Genomic DNA, 14,362 nt, shown 5'->3' with positions numbered 1-14,362 from the left:
TCTAATCCAATATCCAACCATTTCTTACAAAGCTCCTTGAGTCTATCCGTTTCTTTGTTCAAAAGGAGCTTGAAGTACTGAGCTGTGCGTTCCTCCTCTTCCACGCATATGTTTAAATTTTGCATAACCGTGTCTTTGGTGGGAATTTCGTCGGATGGACGGCCAATGCCCAGCCGTTGCTGTACCTCTTTTCTAGAATTCCTCTTCCCACGGCTTCGTGTGAGATACGGTGAAAAAACAATAAGATCTTCTAAAGAACAATTTTCTTTCTCCAAAGATTCCGGAGTAGACTTTTGCGACGGTGGCGTTTCTGTTTCAGTGCTGCTTGATGAAAAATTTTTTTCTTTCTGCAAGGCGTCTTGTATGTCCGTCTGATTCTTTGTCTGCTCCTTCAATGACGATCTTACTGTTTTAATTGCATTTAATTCATCTGAATCACGAATGGTCGATTCATTTAATTTCTGCGACGAGTTTTGCTCATTTGATGATAACCTCGGACCTGTGGAAGTTTGGAAATTCTTTGTGGTACTATCAGAAGTCTGTGAACACTCCTGCGACGGTGTGTATTTGTCTTGTGGCGTTTGTTTCATCGGTACACGACCAAATAAAGGTATCTTGTGCAAACCAGACGGGGGTCTAAAACAGTGATCAGGTGGGGCGAATGATTTCTGTTTCTTGGCATTAGAAGTCGGCGTTTTGACATTCATGAGATGTTTCGTCGGCACTGAAGTTAGATCACTTGTTACTTGTTTAGCAGCTTTAGCAAGCAATCGTTTCTCGGTAGCCCTCGTAATTCGTTTTTGAATATAATTTGAATGTTCTGTTTTCTGTGGTTTCGGTGTTCTCGCAATTGATACATCACTCTTGCTCACCGGAGAATACAAAGAGTGATGAACGATGCCTACTTTGAAAGCGGGTTTCTTCATGGAGGCTTCCAGTTTCTTCTTCCTGTTACGCTCTTCTTTCCATTTTAATAATTTCTTCATCCGCTCATCGGTAGGTACAGTCTCTGCTAAAAATAATAAAAGTTTCTTGTTCTTGCGACTACATAATTTAATCAATTTTACATAAATACAGAGCAATCAAAAAAAAGATCAGTATAAATGTATGCATTTAAAAAACAAATATACACTCTATTGCATACTTAGAAACTCTTACATGTCGTTTGTATAATATTGTGGCGAGTATATCGTCATACATTTAATCACCGAAACAGCTCGAATCGAAAGTAAGAAATAACGAGATCGAAAAATAGGGAAAGACGTTAGATTGGGAAAACATAAACATAGGTAACGATAAGCGAGAACGTAAAGGCAAGACACAAACAATAATTATAATTAACGTTAAACCGATCGAGACGTGACGAGCGACTTTTCGAAGGACACGAAGTCCGGAGAGGAGAAAACGATCGCGAGATCCCGGGGACAGAGAGACAAGCATTCGACACTGCGACTCGCTAGAGTATAGACGTATCCGCGTGAACTGTATCGACTTGGAATAATTTGTGATTAAAGACAGTATTAATAGACAGTTCGAATAGACGTTAATCAACCAATCCTCTCACGCACGACCTATTCCCAAAATATGTATATATTACAAATACGTATATAATATGTATATTATTACAAATGCACATATGTATAAAAATATTTTTTCACTATTAATATATAAAACTACAATATGATATTTCAGTTTCTATAAAACTATAATACATTATTTAATATTGCAAGACATATTTTAATATCCAATTATTGATCTTTATATTGAATTTTTTTATTCATATAATAATAATTCTCACTATAACTGTACAGCAGATTGTTCTATCAAGCCATTAACCATTATAGCACTTAATTTTAAATATAAAAGCAATAAAATTTCCCAGAGGAAATACAACAAATATATGATATTTAATGAAGATGCTATTTGCATGGTAAATATTTAGATCTATCTTACATTTAGGAATATACTCATTTGATATCATTTTATTCAACGTTTTATTTAATTCCATTTTTAACATTTAATTACTCCTTTCCCAGTGCTAAACGACAATTTCTGCTCTTTTTCCGTTTACCGTTTTTTGCACGTAAATCGAATAAACGTATTTTTAATTCAAGATCTAAGGTGGGAGATCTAAAACAAATATTTACGGAGGCGCATAACACCGAATAAAAAGTAAAATCAACGTAAAGGCATTTTAACAATTAAACAAAAAACGTGACTGAGAAGATGATGCAAGCAGGAGGCTGCAGGAGAGAAATTTTTTATCTACAATCCAATTATCAATTTGCGAGAGAGATGACGTGAAACGGGAAATCCTTCAACTTACCGGGCTGCGGGCTCGTTAGCGCCGAAACGTCTTGTAGGTTGCGGTTCCTGTCGAAGGTTCGAGTCCTGACTTCCCTGCGAGTTTTATCGCAGTTGTAGGCGCGCAGGCACCTTCTGTGATCCGCCTCGCCGAATCCCGGGCGCGGATTCTTGTACTGCTGCTTGAAATTCGGCATTCCCGTAACAACGACGCAACGGAAAAAACACGATGAAGATGAAGCACACGTATCTCCTAACCCAACGTAACGGCAGGGCAGTACAACTGAAAATCAGTTCAAATTGATGGCCAGCCAGGCCAGCCAGGGGCGCTGAATGTCGGATGTCGGAGTAGTGTGGCGCGCGGCAGTTCTCAATTGGCTCGCGTCGGCCGGCCCGAAATGGCGGACGCCAGTCGAACCAACTGACAACGTTGACAACACAAACGCAGCGATACTAGAACGGCACAGCCTATCCGATTCTACCTCGACGATTATTACAATGGGCCAATCGTTATCCCTGTTTTAATTTTTCTTTCCACACGTTAAATAGTAAGACATTAATTATTCCAATTGCTTGATTGATTAATGTCTATGTCTATTCCCTATCAGTTTAACTTATTTTTTGTTTGTTTTACGAATTAAGAAAGATAAAAATAAGAGATTAAAGTTAATCCTACATTAGACCTATTCTTTTCAGCTGAACTTCTTTGCATGGGACGGCACCCTTACTAAAGCCCCTTGCACAATGCCAGGCAACAGGCAATAGGAACAGGAAATAACCAAAAATCGTTAATTACAACTTAAAAAATTCGAATGCTATGATTGGTTGGCAACAGGCAATAGGCACAGAATTTCCAAAGTGACGGAAACTCCGTGCCTATTGCCTGTGTCACTGTTTATTCTGCATTTATACATGATTTCTGATTTCTATTCCCTGTTCCTATTGCCTGGGGCCCGATTCTCTAACGACAAACGTATGCGTAAACTCTGCTCTAACAGAAAAGCTGCAAGCTTATTGGCTAAAAACTGTGCGATAGCCAATCAATTTGCAGCCTTTCTGTTAGAGCAGAGTTTGCGCATACGTTTCTCGTTAGAGAATCGGACCCCTGTTGCCTGCATTATTTTGTAGTGTACTTTACGCTACAAAATACACTACATGTACTTTACACTACATTATTTTCTTTTCACGTTGAAGGGAAAAGGAGAAAAGATAATGAACCGTGCAAGAAGTTCAGCTAAAAAGAACAGACCTATTGATACAATAGAATTGGACATAAATCGATCGGAGTTTAGTCGAAGACACTCTTACACTCTATGTGTAATTTAAGTGCAAAGAGTGCAGAAGACATGTCAAAGACGGTATATGTTTACACAGTTTTGGCGGGAAGCGACGACGCGGTGTAAATGTCAAAATTACTCCTTCGCAAACGTCAGTTCGATGTCTCTTCCATACAACGAATTACAATATTCTCATCATTCCAGGTATAAACAGTCGTAAACCGTCCACAAGCTGCGCCTTGCCATATCAAGAATTTAACAAAGAGCGGAAGAGCTTGTTGATGACACCAAGCCGTTCACATCGGCGGGCGAAGGATTCACCCGGAGATGCTGACGTTGCAGTTCGGACAATGCGGGAATCAACTCGGCTGCGACCTGTTCTCGAAGGTGGCCTCCGATCTAGGAACCACCAACACCGGCGTTCCTTACGGCGCGAATTATGAGTACGCGGAAAGCACGATCGAGAGGTGGTTCGACGGAATCGGGGAGTGCGGCCGGCACTACGCCAAGGCGATTCTCGTCGACACCGAGGAGAAGGTCGTCAACAAGGTATGCAGGGACGCGACTGCGTCGTGGATCTATCGAACGAGCAACGTAGTCTGCCAGTCTGGCGGCGGTTCCGCCAACAACTGGGCTTACGGCTACACGATAAACAGTCGACGCCTGTCGCACGCTGTGCTGAACGTCACGCGACAGGAGATTGAGAAGTTAGATCGTTCCCAGGGATTTCTTCTGCTTCTCAGCTCGGCTGGGGGCACGGGATCCGGTATAGGAAGCCGCATGGTCGAGCTTCTGCGAGAGGAGTACGAAACTCAGCCTATCGTCGCCGCGATTGTATTGCCGTTCACCTTCGGAGAAGTTTGCACCCAGAATTATAACACCGTACTGACTCTAGCCAAGTTCTCGGACGGGGCAGACGTCTCCGTGTTATTCGAGAACGAGCAGATGCACTCTATGTGTACCAATCTGTTGAAGAATTCTAACACCACGTTGCGTGACATGAATAGTATCATTTCAGAAAATCTGCTCGCCGTTTTTCAACCTAGCAGCGATGCGAGGTGTAACGCGAATTTTTTAATATCCAAAATAGCCGCGCATCCCAATTTTAGATTTGTAACGGTCAAGAGTACTCCGCATACCCCTGTAACGTCTCTGCAGTATGAACCCACGCACAAATGGGAGGTGTATATACGTCATTTGAAGCAAACTCTTCGAGTATCAAAGTCACAAGCGGAATTAACAAATGCCCAATTAAAGGCACCAAATCCCACGTTAAGCAAAACAGCAATGTCTTATGTATATAGTCCTTGTGTGTCCAATGTTCTCATAACTCGTGGCAAATCTATGGAGAATGATGTTGTAGCATTGGAAGATTTGCAGAGAAGACATCTGTATCCAGAGTGGACTATCCTGAATTCTTTTACCCATTTGCATCAAGAACGTAGATTTCTGAATCGAGACAAGTTCCTGGCGTTGGTCAGCAATAATTCGGAGATACACCGACCATTGGACGTATATCTAGACAAAGCGTGGGGCTCGTACAAATGCGCGGCTTTCTTGCATCAATATAAACAATTTGGTTTGGAGGACGATGATTTTTTGCAAGCTTTTGCCAAAGTAGAAAACGTAGTGCAGGAATATAAAAACTTAAAAAGCCGCAATAAAAACTGATTTTTCTTATGCGTGATTTTATGTTCGAAAAATATATTTAATATAAACGCCAATATATATCTATACCTAAGAAGCAGAAGAAATGAATCCAAAATTATTAAATTAATGTGTTTATATTTTTATAGAAAAACATTGCAGAATATTTTACGGAACCAAGTAGAATTTTTAAGTGCCTAGATATAATTACTTGAAAATATGATGCAGTAGCGTTCAATAACTTACTATAAATCTCTGTTATTTTGTATAAATAATATATTTTTTAAGTAAAGATTGTTAAAAATATATTAAGCGTCTAAATATATCAAGTTTACATACAAATTTTAATATTGACTAATACGCGATCGACATTTATCTGTCGTCTTGACGACATGGTCTTGAAAATGCGCAAAAATTATTCTGAAGCTTCGCAGAATAAGAAAAAACGAGTTTTCTCTTAATATTTTTCTCGGACGTAGATTTATTTCCGAACTCATTCTCTTTCTCTTTCGTCTTTCCTACACTTTTTCTGAGTAGCGCGTGCCGCGTAGGCGCTTACGCGAGACCTTGAATATCACGGTCACGGTTACTACGAGATGAGAGGGATGGACGCCAGTGGTTGTGACGTCATTTGGGAATCGACCAGGTTGCGGCTACGGAGACAATAAAGAGCTTTCGACCAAAAAGAAATGACAGAGAGAAGGGAGGGCGAGCGTCGATAGACGAACGAAGGGCCGTGATTACCGAAGAAGACGTGAGATGAGAGGAAGCCAGTCATATGAAGGAACGGCATGACGTGTGTCCCCCTTTCCTAGCTTGATTATCACGCTCTTCAGAATTGCGCAATTGCGTCCCTTCTATCTATCTATCTATATAGATATATACATGTATATTGGTAAAAGATCTTCCGCGCAGTGTGCGCGCGCCTTTCGGCCCGACCACCCCCCGTTTCTTGGAAAGGAGAAAAATCGTTTCCAGGAATCGCTGCTCGTCATTCCGTCACCCGTCACCCTCCTACCACGCCAACTCAGAAACGATCCAAGGGACGACGCGACGGAATCTTGGCGGCGAATGAGCTGGGATTCAATCTCGTATCCCGAAGTATATTCGCGTGTTTTCGTCCTGCGAAGCAAATGTGTGCGTGTGGATCACGTTCATAATCTGAAATTTTTTCGTACAATTGAGAGTCCATCGTCTTCGCATCATCGTAGCGAAATCAGAACAAAGATGAAATTATTGTTATCGTCTCTTTGATGACTTTGAACAAAACATTTATAATATTAATGCACTTCAATTAGGTAATTAAACAATCAAAATGTACTTTCATGTAAAAATCGAACTTCAACGTAACTGTCGCTTTGAAATTACAATGTGATTTTTAATTCTCAAGATTCGCACAAAGTACCTATATTTTTTAAGTATAGTTTTTAATTCATTATTGTATTTTATGAACGGCGTAGCCCACAGAAAATAACGCTTCAAAAGCGAGAATACTTGATCGTCTTCATATTTTTCTTTCGTATATTTTTTCATATAATTACAATATAATATGGGAAAGTCAAAAGGCCAATGTAACGAGCAGTAAAGGATGTTACCGTTAATTTATCCTATATTTGTCCAATCGTAGACAAAATAAGTCGAGACGACTGTATTAAGTCTTCTTCAGCATAATAATTTAAACAAGGAATGAAAACAGTATTTCTTAAAAAAATTAATGGAAATATAACTTCATATAGATTAAAAAATACGAATCGTAAGCAAGATCGGTAAGAGGCATGACAAAGGTCAGAGACATTACAATATAAATTCTCTCTCTTTATCAATCTTATCTAATCTCTTGGTTCTTTACAAAATAAAATGCGCAGAGGATGCGGGAACATGGGATACCGGGTTACCCGGGTCGCCAGGAAGGTGCGAGAAACGGCGCGACGTGACTCTCAATACGAGATATTCGAAAAAAACGTTCTCGCTTCCGGGCTAGGTTGCCGCGAGAGAGCAATTCTCGTATAGTCGTGATCGCTATCGACGCGACTCGAATACCGAGGAGGCGTGGTTTCGGCCGAACAGGAACCTGTTCGTTCTCCGTCGCCGCCGTCGCCGCCGCCGCCGCCGCCGTTGTCCGTGCACCTCACGCGTCGCAGCGTGACGTCACGTCGCGGTCGGCAAGCGTGAAGCGAGCTGCGAGTCGGAGCGAGCGGCCGCTCGCCCCGCTCCCCTCCCCGCTGCTCCAAACTCCAACCCTACGAACCGCACTCGGCGCGCTCTGGCGTCGGAGTTGCGGGACAAATGGACAATGACGCGCGCCATTTTGTCCAGTGTCCGTCGAACGCGTCGCGCGTCGGGGTGTCGCCGTCGCGGGGTTGTACGCTGTGCGCGAGCGATTAAATCGGAGCCCGGAGCGGCTGCGTGATAACGCGCGGGGTGCGCGGCGCGTGCGAGCGACCAGCTCGGACTCCCTCGCGAGATCTGGTGTAATATGTATTGCGTGTCTCCTCAGTTCGTGCCTGTGACGACGACGACGACTTCGACGAAGGAGACGTCCCGCGCGGCGAGGAAGAGCCGACTCCCGGAACGCGCTCGCGGCGAGCCGCCACGACGGTGGACGTAGCGTCGCGACCGGCACTCGGCCGAGAAGGAAAGGAGGAAAGGAAAAGGGTTGCGCGAATGGCGACGACGGCGGCGATTCCGCCGCGGATAGCAGCGACCGTTCCCGTTGTCGCGACGACGGCGAGCGGCGTTCAGGTGAGTCGCCGAGAGGGTAGCGCGTCGTTCTGATCGATAAAGCGCGCCCGCGCGCGTCCTCTTCCCATCCATCTTTCCCGTTTCCTCTCCCGCGTAGGAGGAACTTGCGCGCCCGCTCATCCCCCATCGCGCGCGAGGGGAGCTTTCGCATCGTCCGTATGGCGACGACGGCGAGAACGACCGGACGGACTCGCTCGCTCGCTCGCTCGCTCGCTCGCGCTTGTGCAAATCGAGGAAAGTGAAAGCTCACCTCGCTCGGCCGCGATCGCCGCGAAGGACCGTCCGTTTTCTGGCTGTCTTTCGCGTTTGCCGCGTCCAGGACGACGTAGACGTAGACGTAACGTTTCGCTCTTTCAGGGTGAGATGTGCGAGGAATCTGTAGCTGGACCGCGCGTTGATGCGCAGATATCAAGTGTCAAACGTACGCGAATTTTCACGGGTATCACATTTTTATTAGCGTCACCTTTTAACTCCCACGTCAAAGGTCGTGTTTGTAGTAGAGACTTTCGTACGAGAATAATAAACTTTTTTAAAGTTTTGTGACATTTAGCGGAAAACTTTTTAAAGAGTCCACCATTTTCGTACGAAATTTCTACTGTAAACACGACATTTTTTTAATACAAGAGAATGACGTTTGTGATGCGTGGGAGTTAAAGGTCAGAGTGCATAGCGGAAGCGCCCTCGGTGCCGAAACACTATCCGGTATTCTGCCAAATAATACAGCGACACTTCCGAACGTTTCGTTCGTGAGCCGCTACGCTTTTATGTCGATTTGTGTGCGATGACCTTTGGTGCGCACTAGTGCATGCAACCGATACGCTGGAGGTGCACGGGATGCGGTTAAAACGGACTTGTCGTCGCGATGTGAAACGACGCGTCTCCCTCGGGGCAGCGAAGAGGAAATTAAACCGAATAAATCAGGAAGGAGAAATCCAATCGCATCGTTTGCTTTTCGGCGTTTTTGCGCTCCTTTCCGAAAGATTGCGATTTTTATCTTCATTCGTATCTCTCTCGATTCAGCCGATTTTTTTTCTTTTCAAGTCCCGTCGCGAATGAAAATGCTATAAAACGCAAAAGAAATGCCTTCTTACGTGGTGCAAACGTATATCTACAATTTTGCAGATTCCAAGTTTCGAACGAAGCAATTATAAGACTTTATTACATCGTGACGAACCATTATGTCAATGTTGTCCACTTCTCTTTTATGTTACAGTTAAATCGTTTTTGTAGATCGCGCAATCATTTCTCTGATCTCATCTATAGTTTGTTTCTTTACGTAATACAAATTTAATACGTCGATCAACCCTTTCACCACTGCGGGGGTAATTCTGTTCCAGCAATTTGAGATTTAAGTGGCGGCGCGACGAATATTGAATTCTTAAGAGATTACGCACTGAGATTAATGCTTATTAAAATATCCCAGCTCCGTTCATTCCGATAGAAAATTCCGATAGAATTATAATAACTGTTTAATTTATGTAAATCACAGACGAGCAAAAGATTTTATTACGCATACCGGAATGTCCTGTTTTCTTTAATCTTCCTAGGATTATATCATACAGAGGAATATGAGGACATTTAAGCTGAAACGTAAGACAAATTAAAGAATAAAAGACGCAATTTTACTTGACTATTATATACTCAAGAAAATTGATCTTGTACCAAAGGAAACATTAAGAAACATTAAGGAATAGTGTCGCAGTGCATTTAATGCCAGTATAAGTTTTCAAACCGAGCCCTGATAGCATCAAACTAGCGATAAGATTAAATAGCTAATTATCTCTAATTCAAAAGTAACATACTGATAACCTTTAACAATCGGAAAAAACACTGGGTTGGTTTAATCGACGAAACCTGACAATTAATGCAGTAATCACGAGATAGAGTTATTATTAAATTTGTATAAGCAGCATTTTTCATACAATGCAATGGCGTATATAATAAGTAGCATAATTTAGAGAAAGCGTTCTTGTAGCATTGCAAAATTGATTTTAATAGAACAATTGACACACCACTTTTTATATCAAATTAGAAAAATTAGAAAAATTAGAAAAATTAGAAAAATGGTGTGTGATACCTATTATTAGAAGAAATCATTCAATTGATTGATGAAACTGATTCATCAATCAGTTGAATGATTTCTTCTAATAATAGCAAATAATATAGCATAATTAACATATACGCCTTTTTCTTTGCCCTAACCTGGGGACTCTCTCTAAATATAGAGAGCTAGGCAAAGCAATACACTCTCGGTGGGTTGCCATCCCCATCTGACATCCGAGAGGTGGCGATCGAAATTTGACAAAACCGTCTTTGGTCGGATTGAACTCGGTTCTCCGGCTCACTAGACCACAGCGTACATCTCTCTGCGCCACGATCGCCACTCTCGTAACCCTAAAAACCATTCCATTATCGTCGGTCTCCTTTTGGATATTAGATCCTAGGCTTTATTTCGGAAATAATGAAACAGTATATGTAGTGAATCTAAATTCAATATACGTAATAGTGAATCTAAATACTATTAATAGCTATCGGATGTATAACAACTACCGGACAGTTCTTCTTTACACAATTCTATTACGGTATCACACTATCTATACGGAAAATGTGTGGCAAGAAAGGTGTGCGAGAAATGGCTTGGTAACGAATGTTACCAATAACGGTTTTACTATATATTCAGGGTTAGTGAATCGGTACGTTGTAAGTGATTAGCCGCGGGGTACCGTGGACAGCGTTGCAATCACTGGCCATTATCGGGTGGTGATTTCAATGCCAGGATGCGCGGCGGCGGAGAAGCGTGCGTAAACTATCCTTTAAAGATCCGGCATCGCACGATTCATGTGTTTATTTACGCGATACGAGACGCCAAGGGGCGGCTTTTCATTCATACGTAGCGAGTTCGTGTGCGATCGATAGCGTATGCCAGACAAACACGGACGATAGGATCTTCGAATACGCCTGAGTATATATTTTTAGAATTTACCCTCATTTTCTCTTTCTATTTATACACGGATTCAAGGCACGTTTCATTGCACGAACATAATTGCGATCCTGCATATTTAGAATTTTTTGTTCGATCGATTTCTTTGCTTATTTTATTGTTAACTAGGAAATCAACAAATATTTGAGACTATATAGGATTTCGAGAAGTCAAAGTAATATTTTTTTATATCATATATAGTGAAGTAGCTAAAAAGTTTTGATATGTTTCTAATTTCTCAAAATAGAAATGTGACTCAAACTTTCTTTTTCAAGTTGTTTGTTACATTTTTTTCTGAAAAAATATAACTTTATTAAATAATTATATTTAATTTTATAATTTCACATTTAACTTTAATTTACTTTAAATTTATTTTTTATTAATTAGAGCTGGAAAAAAACATTTAGGAAGAGTAGAAGAGATAAAATAAGAAATAAGTACAAATCTAGTAGAAGAGAGGAGATACAATAATTATTTTTTTATATGAAATATCTCCAAGTCGAGATTTTCTTTGAGACATTCCTTTAAAAACATAAAAAATACCGCTTTCTGAAATTGGTTCTACGCCACATAACAATGTTCAAATGTCATTCAACCAAGCTGTGCAAGAGACTTTTGATCAAAATCAGGTTCTACACATAAAAGGAAATGGACTGTAATTACGTAGCAAAGAGCTAAATAAGAACTTGCTTGATCGATCAAGACCCGTGGTTACGAACTGGTACCTATACGAGCAACTCGTTCGCGCGAATGACGCATGAGAACGGCTTCGATCGGCCGTTCGTTCACGCTCGTGGAGTTACACCTATTTAACGACGCTGGAAATGGATTTTCATTTTCTCCACCCTTGTCATTTTCGTCCCTGAGGGACGAAATGCTCGCCTCGTCACGACCCTCGAGAACAGGTTTGCTTTTGTCTGCGCAGGTCAATCCGCACACGCGATGCTTCGCACGAGTTTGCGTTCCCCTCCCACCACGACAGTGCCTCCCAATCGCTTTCACGACGCGTATCCGCAAAAAGTAATAATACTTGTGCGGTAGACTGTATGGTAGACTGGAGGAAACGTATTCGGGGATGTTTATGCGGGACTCCCTATGAAGAATTTCGTGACATTTGTTTTATACAGGGTGTTACCAACGAAGAGTCTCGATTTTACAGATTCTTCGACCAGCGAAGAGTCTTTGACAGATTCTTTGTGTAGCTTCTTCTTTACCGAAAATATTCGGGAAGAGACTATCACATTTGTCGTTAGTTTTTAATTTCTCACAAAGAAATCTTTCCTTTCTACTCTTCAAATTGCAATTTAAAAAAACTGACACATTTGAAATTAAATAAAGGGCTCTAATTTCTAATGCGTAGCCTCCGAGAAGCAGGCGTGTTACCTGTTCAGAACACACTTGTAAGAAAAACTCCGCTCTATGTTATTTTTTGCCCTAATCTTTTGGAACAGGTCTTTTAGCGTCCAGTGATTCTCAAAGCAGAACAATTAACATTAAACTGTAACTTACGATCATTTTCTTTCATAGAAATATAATATGCTTTTTTTATCATTATCGTTACATGAGCGATAAAAATTGGCACGATTAATTATTCTGTAATTAATTATTAAAATATAAAATTTATACGTATACGCGAGAAATAAACTGAGAAATTCTCGATCTGCGTTGCTTTTTTTTAGAAAGTATATAATACGATATATATTGTAGACAACTCACGTGAGTAAACTAACATATGCGATGCCACCATTCGGCGCTGCTATTTCTGTCAGATGGCCGTATGTGAGTTATATCTGATCGAAGTTGCAATTTACGTTTATGCGCACAGGGTGCATAGAATTAGAACAGAGGGTGTACACCCTTCTCTCATTAAAATTTATATTTCTCAGGCAAAAGAGGCAATCCTTCGGAGCGTAACCAGGCTGTTTACTCTCTCAATGCAATAATGGGATCCTCACGCAGCTTCAAATTTCCACCTTAAATTCATGAAACCTTTATTTAATGTTTTTATTTCAAGTATTCGTATATCCACGACTTGAATTATATGTATATATCAAGGATACGTTTTCGCAAATTTTTATCTATATAATTATTTATTATTAGATATATAATCAAAATAATACAAATAATTATATTGTTATCAGTAAAATGTAATTATAATATATCCTGAAGAGCTATTAATTATATCTGACATCAATTTTTATTACACACACGCACAACTTGTAAAAAAATATTACATTTAATAAATTTAATACAAGACAAAACATTAAATGAATAATATAATAACCAAGTAATTTAGAAAGAACGAACGAATTTTCTATACTTTCGAGGGTGATATTGAAAAGGGATATTCGCATGCGCGCGCTAGAGTCAACAGCGGTTTCAGGTTCAAATAACTCGGAACTTGGCAAGACTTCGATCCAGGTGCACGGGATTAATCGTAGGGCACACCTAGGCGTGAGTGGCGTGACTCATTCTGGAAGGAGTTCCTGGTTTCTTTTTTCTGCCTTTTGTATGAGGGATGTGCGTGGAGCAAATATTACCTGCATAATTCACCCTCTTACTTATTACATTATTACATTATTATCGACTTATATTTTAAATTTGCAAAAGTTTTTAAAGAATCTTTTTTAATTTTAATCGTGATTCGAGAAACAAATAAAGGACGGTTTTTTTGTAATGAGAATTACTTCGCGAGAAGTTTCTTACATTAAATGAATTATTGAACCTTGGGACATTGAAACTCGAATGTTTTTACTTTGAAATGCTTAAACACGAACTATTGGCTCGCACAATACATTCGAATCTTTTGTCTGATTGTGAGTCCTACTAGAAAGAAACTAAATTTGTTGTTTATCTGACAATGATAATGACTGTGTCCAGTTGACTTTTTACTTGCATTCATAAATTTCCTTCGACTTATTCTCACGGAACTCTCTATTATTTTGAGAGAGTACCTAACTGTTGAAAGATGTCTGAATAACATGGTCAGACCCGGGGCTTAAAGAATCTGTACGCAAAATAAAATAAAGCATATGCTAAGGTTCGGTATGCGGACGGGCAAATACCACACCTCTTACTAGATCGGCATTCCATTGAATCCGGCTGCCTCCCTCCAGTAGATATTACGCCAAAGGTGATTTCTTATTCCTCTCTTTTTGTGTTCGCCCATTCCAACGTGGTAACAGATATAATCAGCGGATGCTCTTTTATAGGTACTGAGCGTTGAATAAAATTCTTCTAGGCTCTGCGAATAAAATATTAAATCATTAATAGAAATACGTAGAATCGTCTTTTTGTAAATTCAATTTCTATTGATCAAGGTAGAGCTAATTGCTTCGAAATTTATTAAATAATTATTTCGTTTATTTCTCGCATTATTGTTACACGCTATTCATGCAGATCCGTTAGGGCT

At 40.6% G+C, this 14,362-nt stretch overlaps 3 protein-coding genes and 2 long non-coding RNA genes across 11 annotated transcripts in view; 2 read left to right on the top strand and 3 right to left on the bottom strand.

Moving 5' to 3' along the window:
- Positions 1 to 2,442, bottom strand: part of If (integrin subunit alpha inflated) — a 70,746-nt gene extending 68,304 nt beyond the window's left edge. The window contains exon 1 of the mRNA XM_071699358.1: positions 2,327 to 2,442. The gene's annotated coding sequence lies outside the window, so the exon portion shown is untranslated. The remainder of the gene's footprint in view (positions 1 to 2,326) is intronic.
- A 1,173-nt stretch (positions 2,443 to 3,615) lies between these two features.
- Positions 3,616 to 5,570, top strand: LOC139768793 (tubulin delta chain). Of its 2 annotated transcripts, none has more exons than XM_071699348.1 (2): positions 3,616 to 3,732; positions 3,786 to 5,570. In XM_071699348.1, exon 2 carries the CDS (start codon positions 3,909 to 3,911, stop codon positions 5,250 to 5,252), a length of 1,344 nt encoding a protein of 447 aa, XP_071555449.1. In that variant the 5' UTR covers positions 3,616 to 3,732; positions 3,786 to 3,908; the 3' UTR covers positions 5,253 to 5,570. The 2 variants fall into 2 exon arrangements, with proteins under 2 accessions (XP_071555449.1, XP_071555450.1); XM_071699349.1 differs by having other exon boundaries at positions 3,636 to 3,703.
- Wnd (Mitogen-activated protein kinase kinase kinase 13 wallenda) overlaps positions 3,992 to 14,362 on the top strand; it is a 25,482-nt gene continuing 15,111 nt past the window's right edge. For 2 of the 6 annotated variants that reach the window (XM_071699325.1, XM_071699322.1), the window contains exon 1: positions 7,516 to 7,970. The gene's annotated coding sequence lies outside the window, so the exon portion shown is untranslated. Of the gene's footprint in view, positions 4,131 to 7,515; positions 7,971 to 8,367; positions 8,392 to 14,362 lie in introns of those variants that run through there. The other 4 variants (XM_071699323.1, XM_071699328.1, XM_071699329.1 and 1 more) reach the window with 4 other exon arrangements.
- LOC139768799 (uncharacterized) lies at positions 5,415 to 6,391 on the bottom strand. The gene is made up of 2 exons (XR_011717433.1): positions 5,973 to 6,391; positions 5,415 to 5,881 (listed from the first exon to the last, which is right to left on the bottom strand). It is a non-coding gene; the product is annotated as an uncharacterized lncRNA (long non-coding RNA).
- Positions 13,129 to 14,362, bottom strand: part of LOC139768797 (uncharacterized) — a 4,605-nt gene continuing 3,371 nt past the window's right edge. The window contains exons 3-4 of the long non-coding RNA XR_011717431.1: positions 14,021 to 14,194; positions 13,129 to 13,490 (exon numbers count right to left, since the gene is read on the bottom strand). This is a non-coding gene — a long non-coding RNA (uncharacterized lncRNA). The remainder of the gene's footprint in view (positions 13,491 to 14,020; positions 14,195 to 14,362) is intronic.

Source organism: Temnothorax nylanderi, unplaced genomic scaffold (assembly GCF_030848795.1).
Source record: "Temnothorax nylanderi isolate EJ_2023f unplaced genomic scaffold, tnyl_v1.0 TNYL_tig0018_pilon, whole genome shotgun sequence".
NCBI classification, from domain to species: Eukaryota; Metazoa; Arthropoda; class Insecta; order Hymenoptera; family Formicidae; genus Temnothorax; species Temnothorax nylanderi.
The sequence above is the reverse complement of the archived record's forward strand: the minus strand, read 5'-3'. Positions and strand labels throughout refer to the sequence as shown.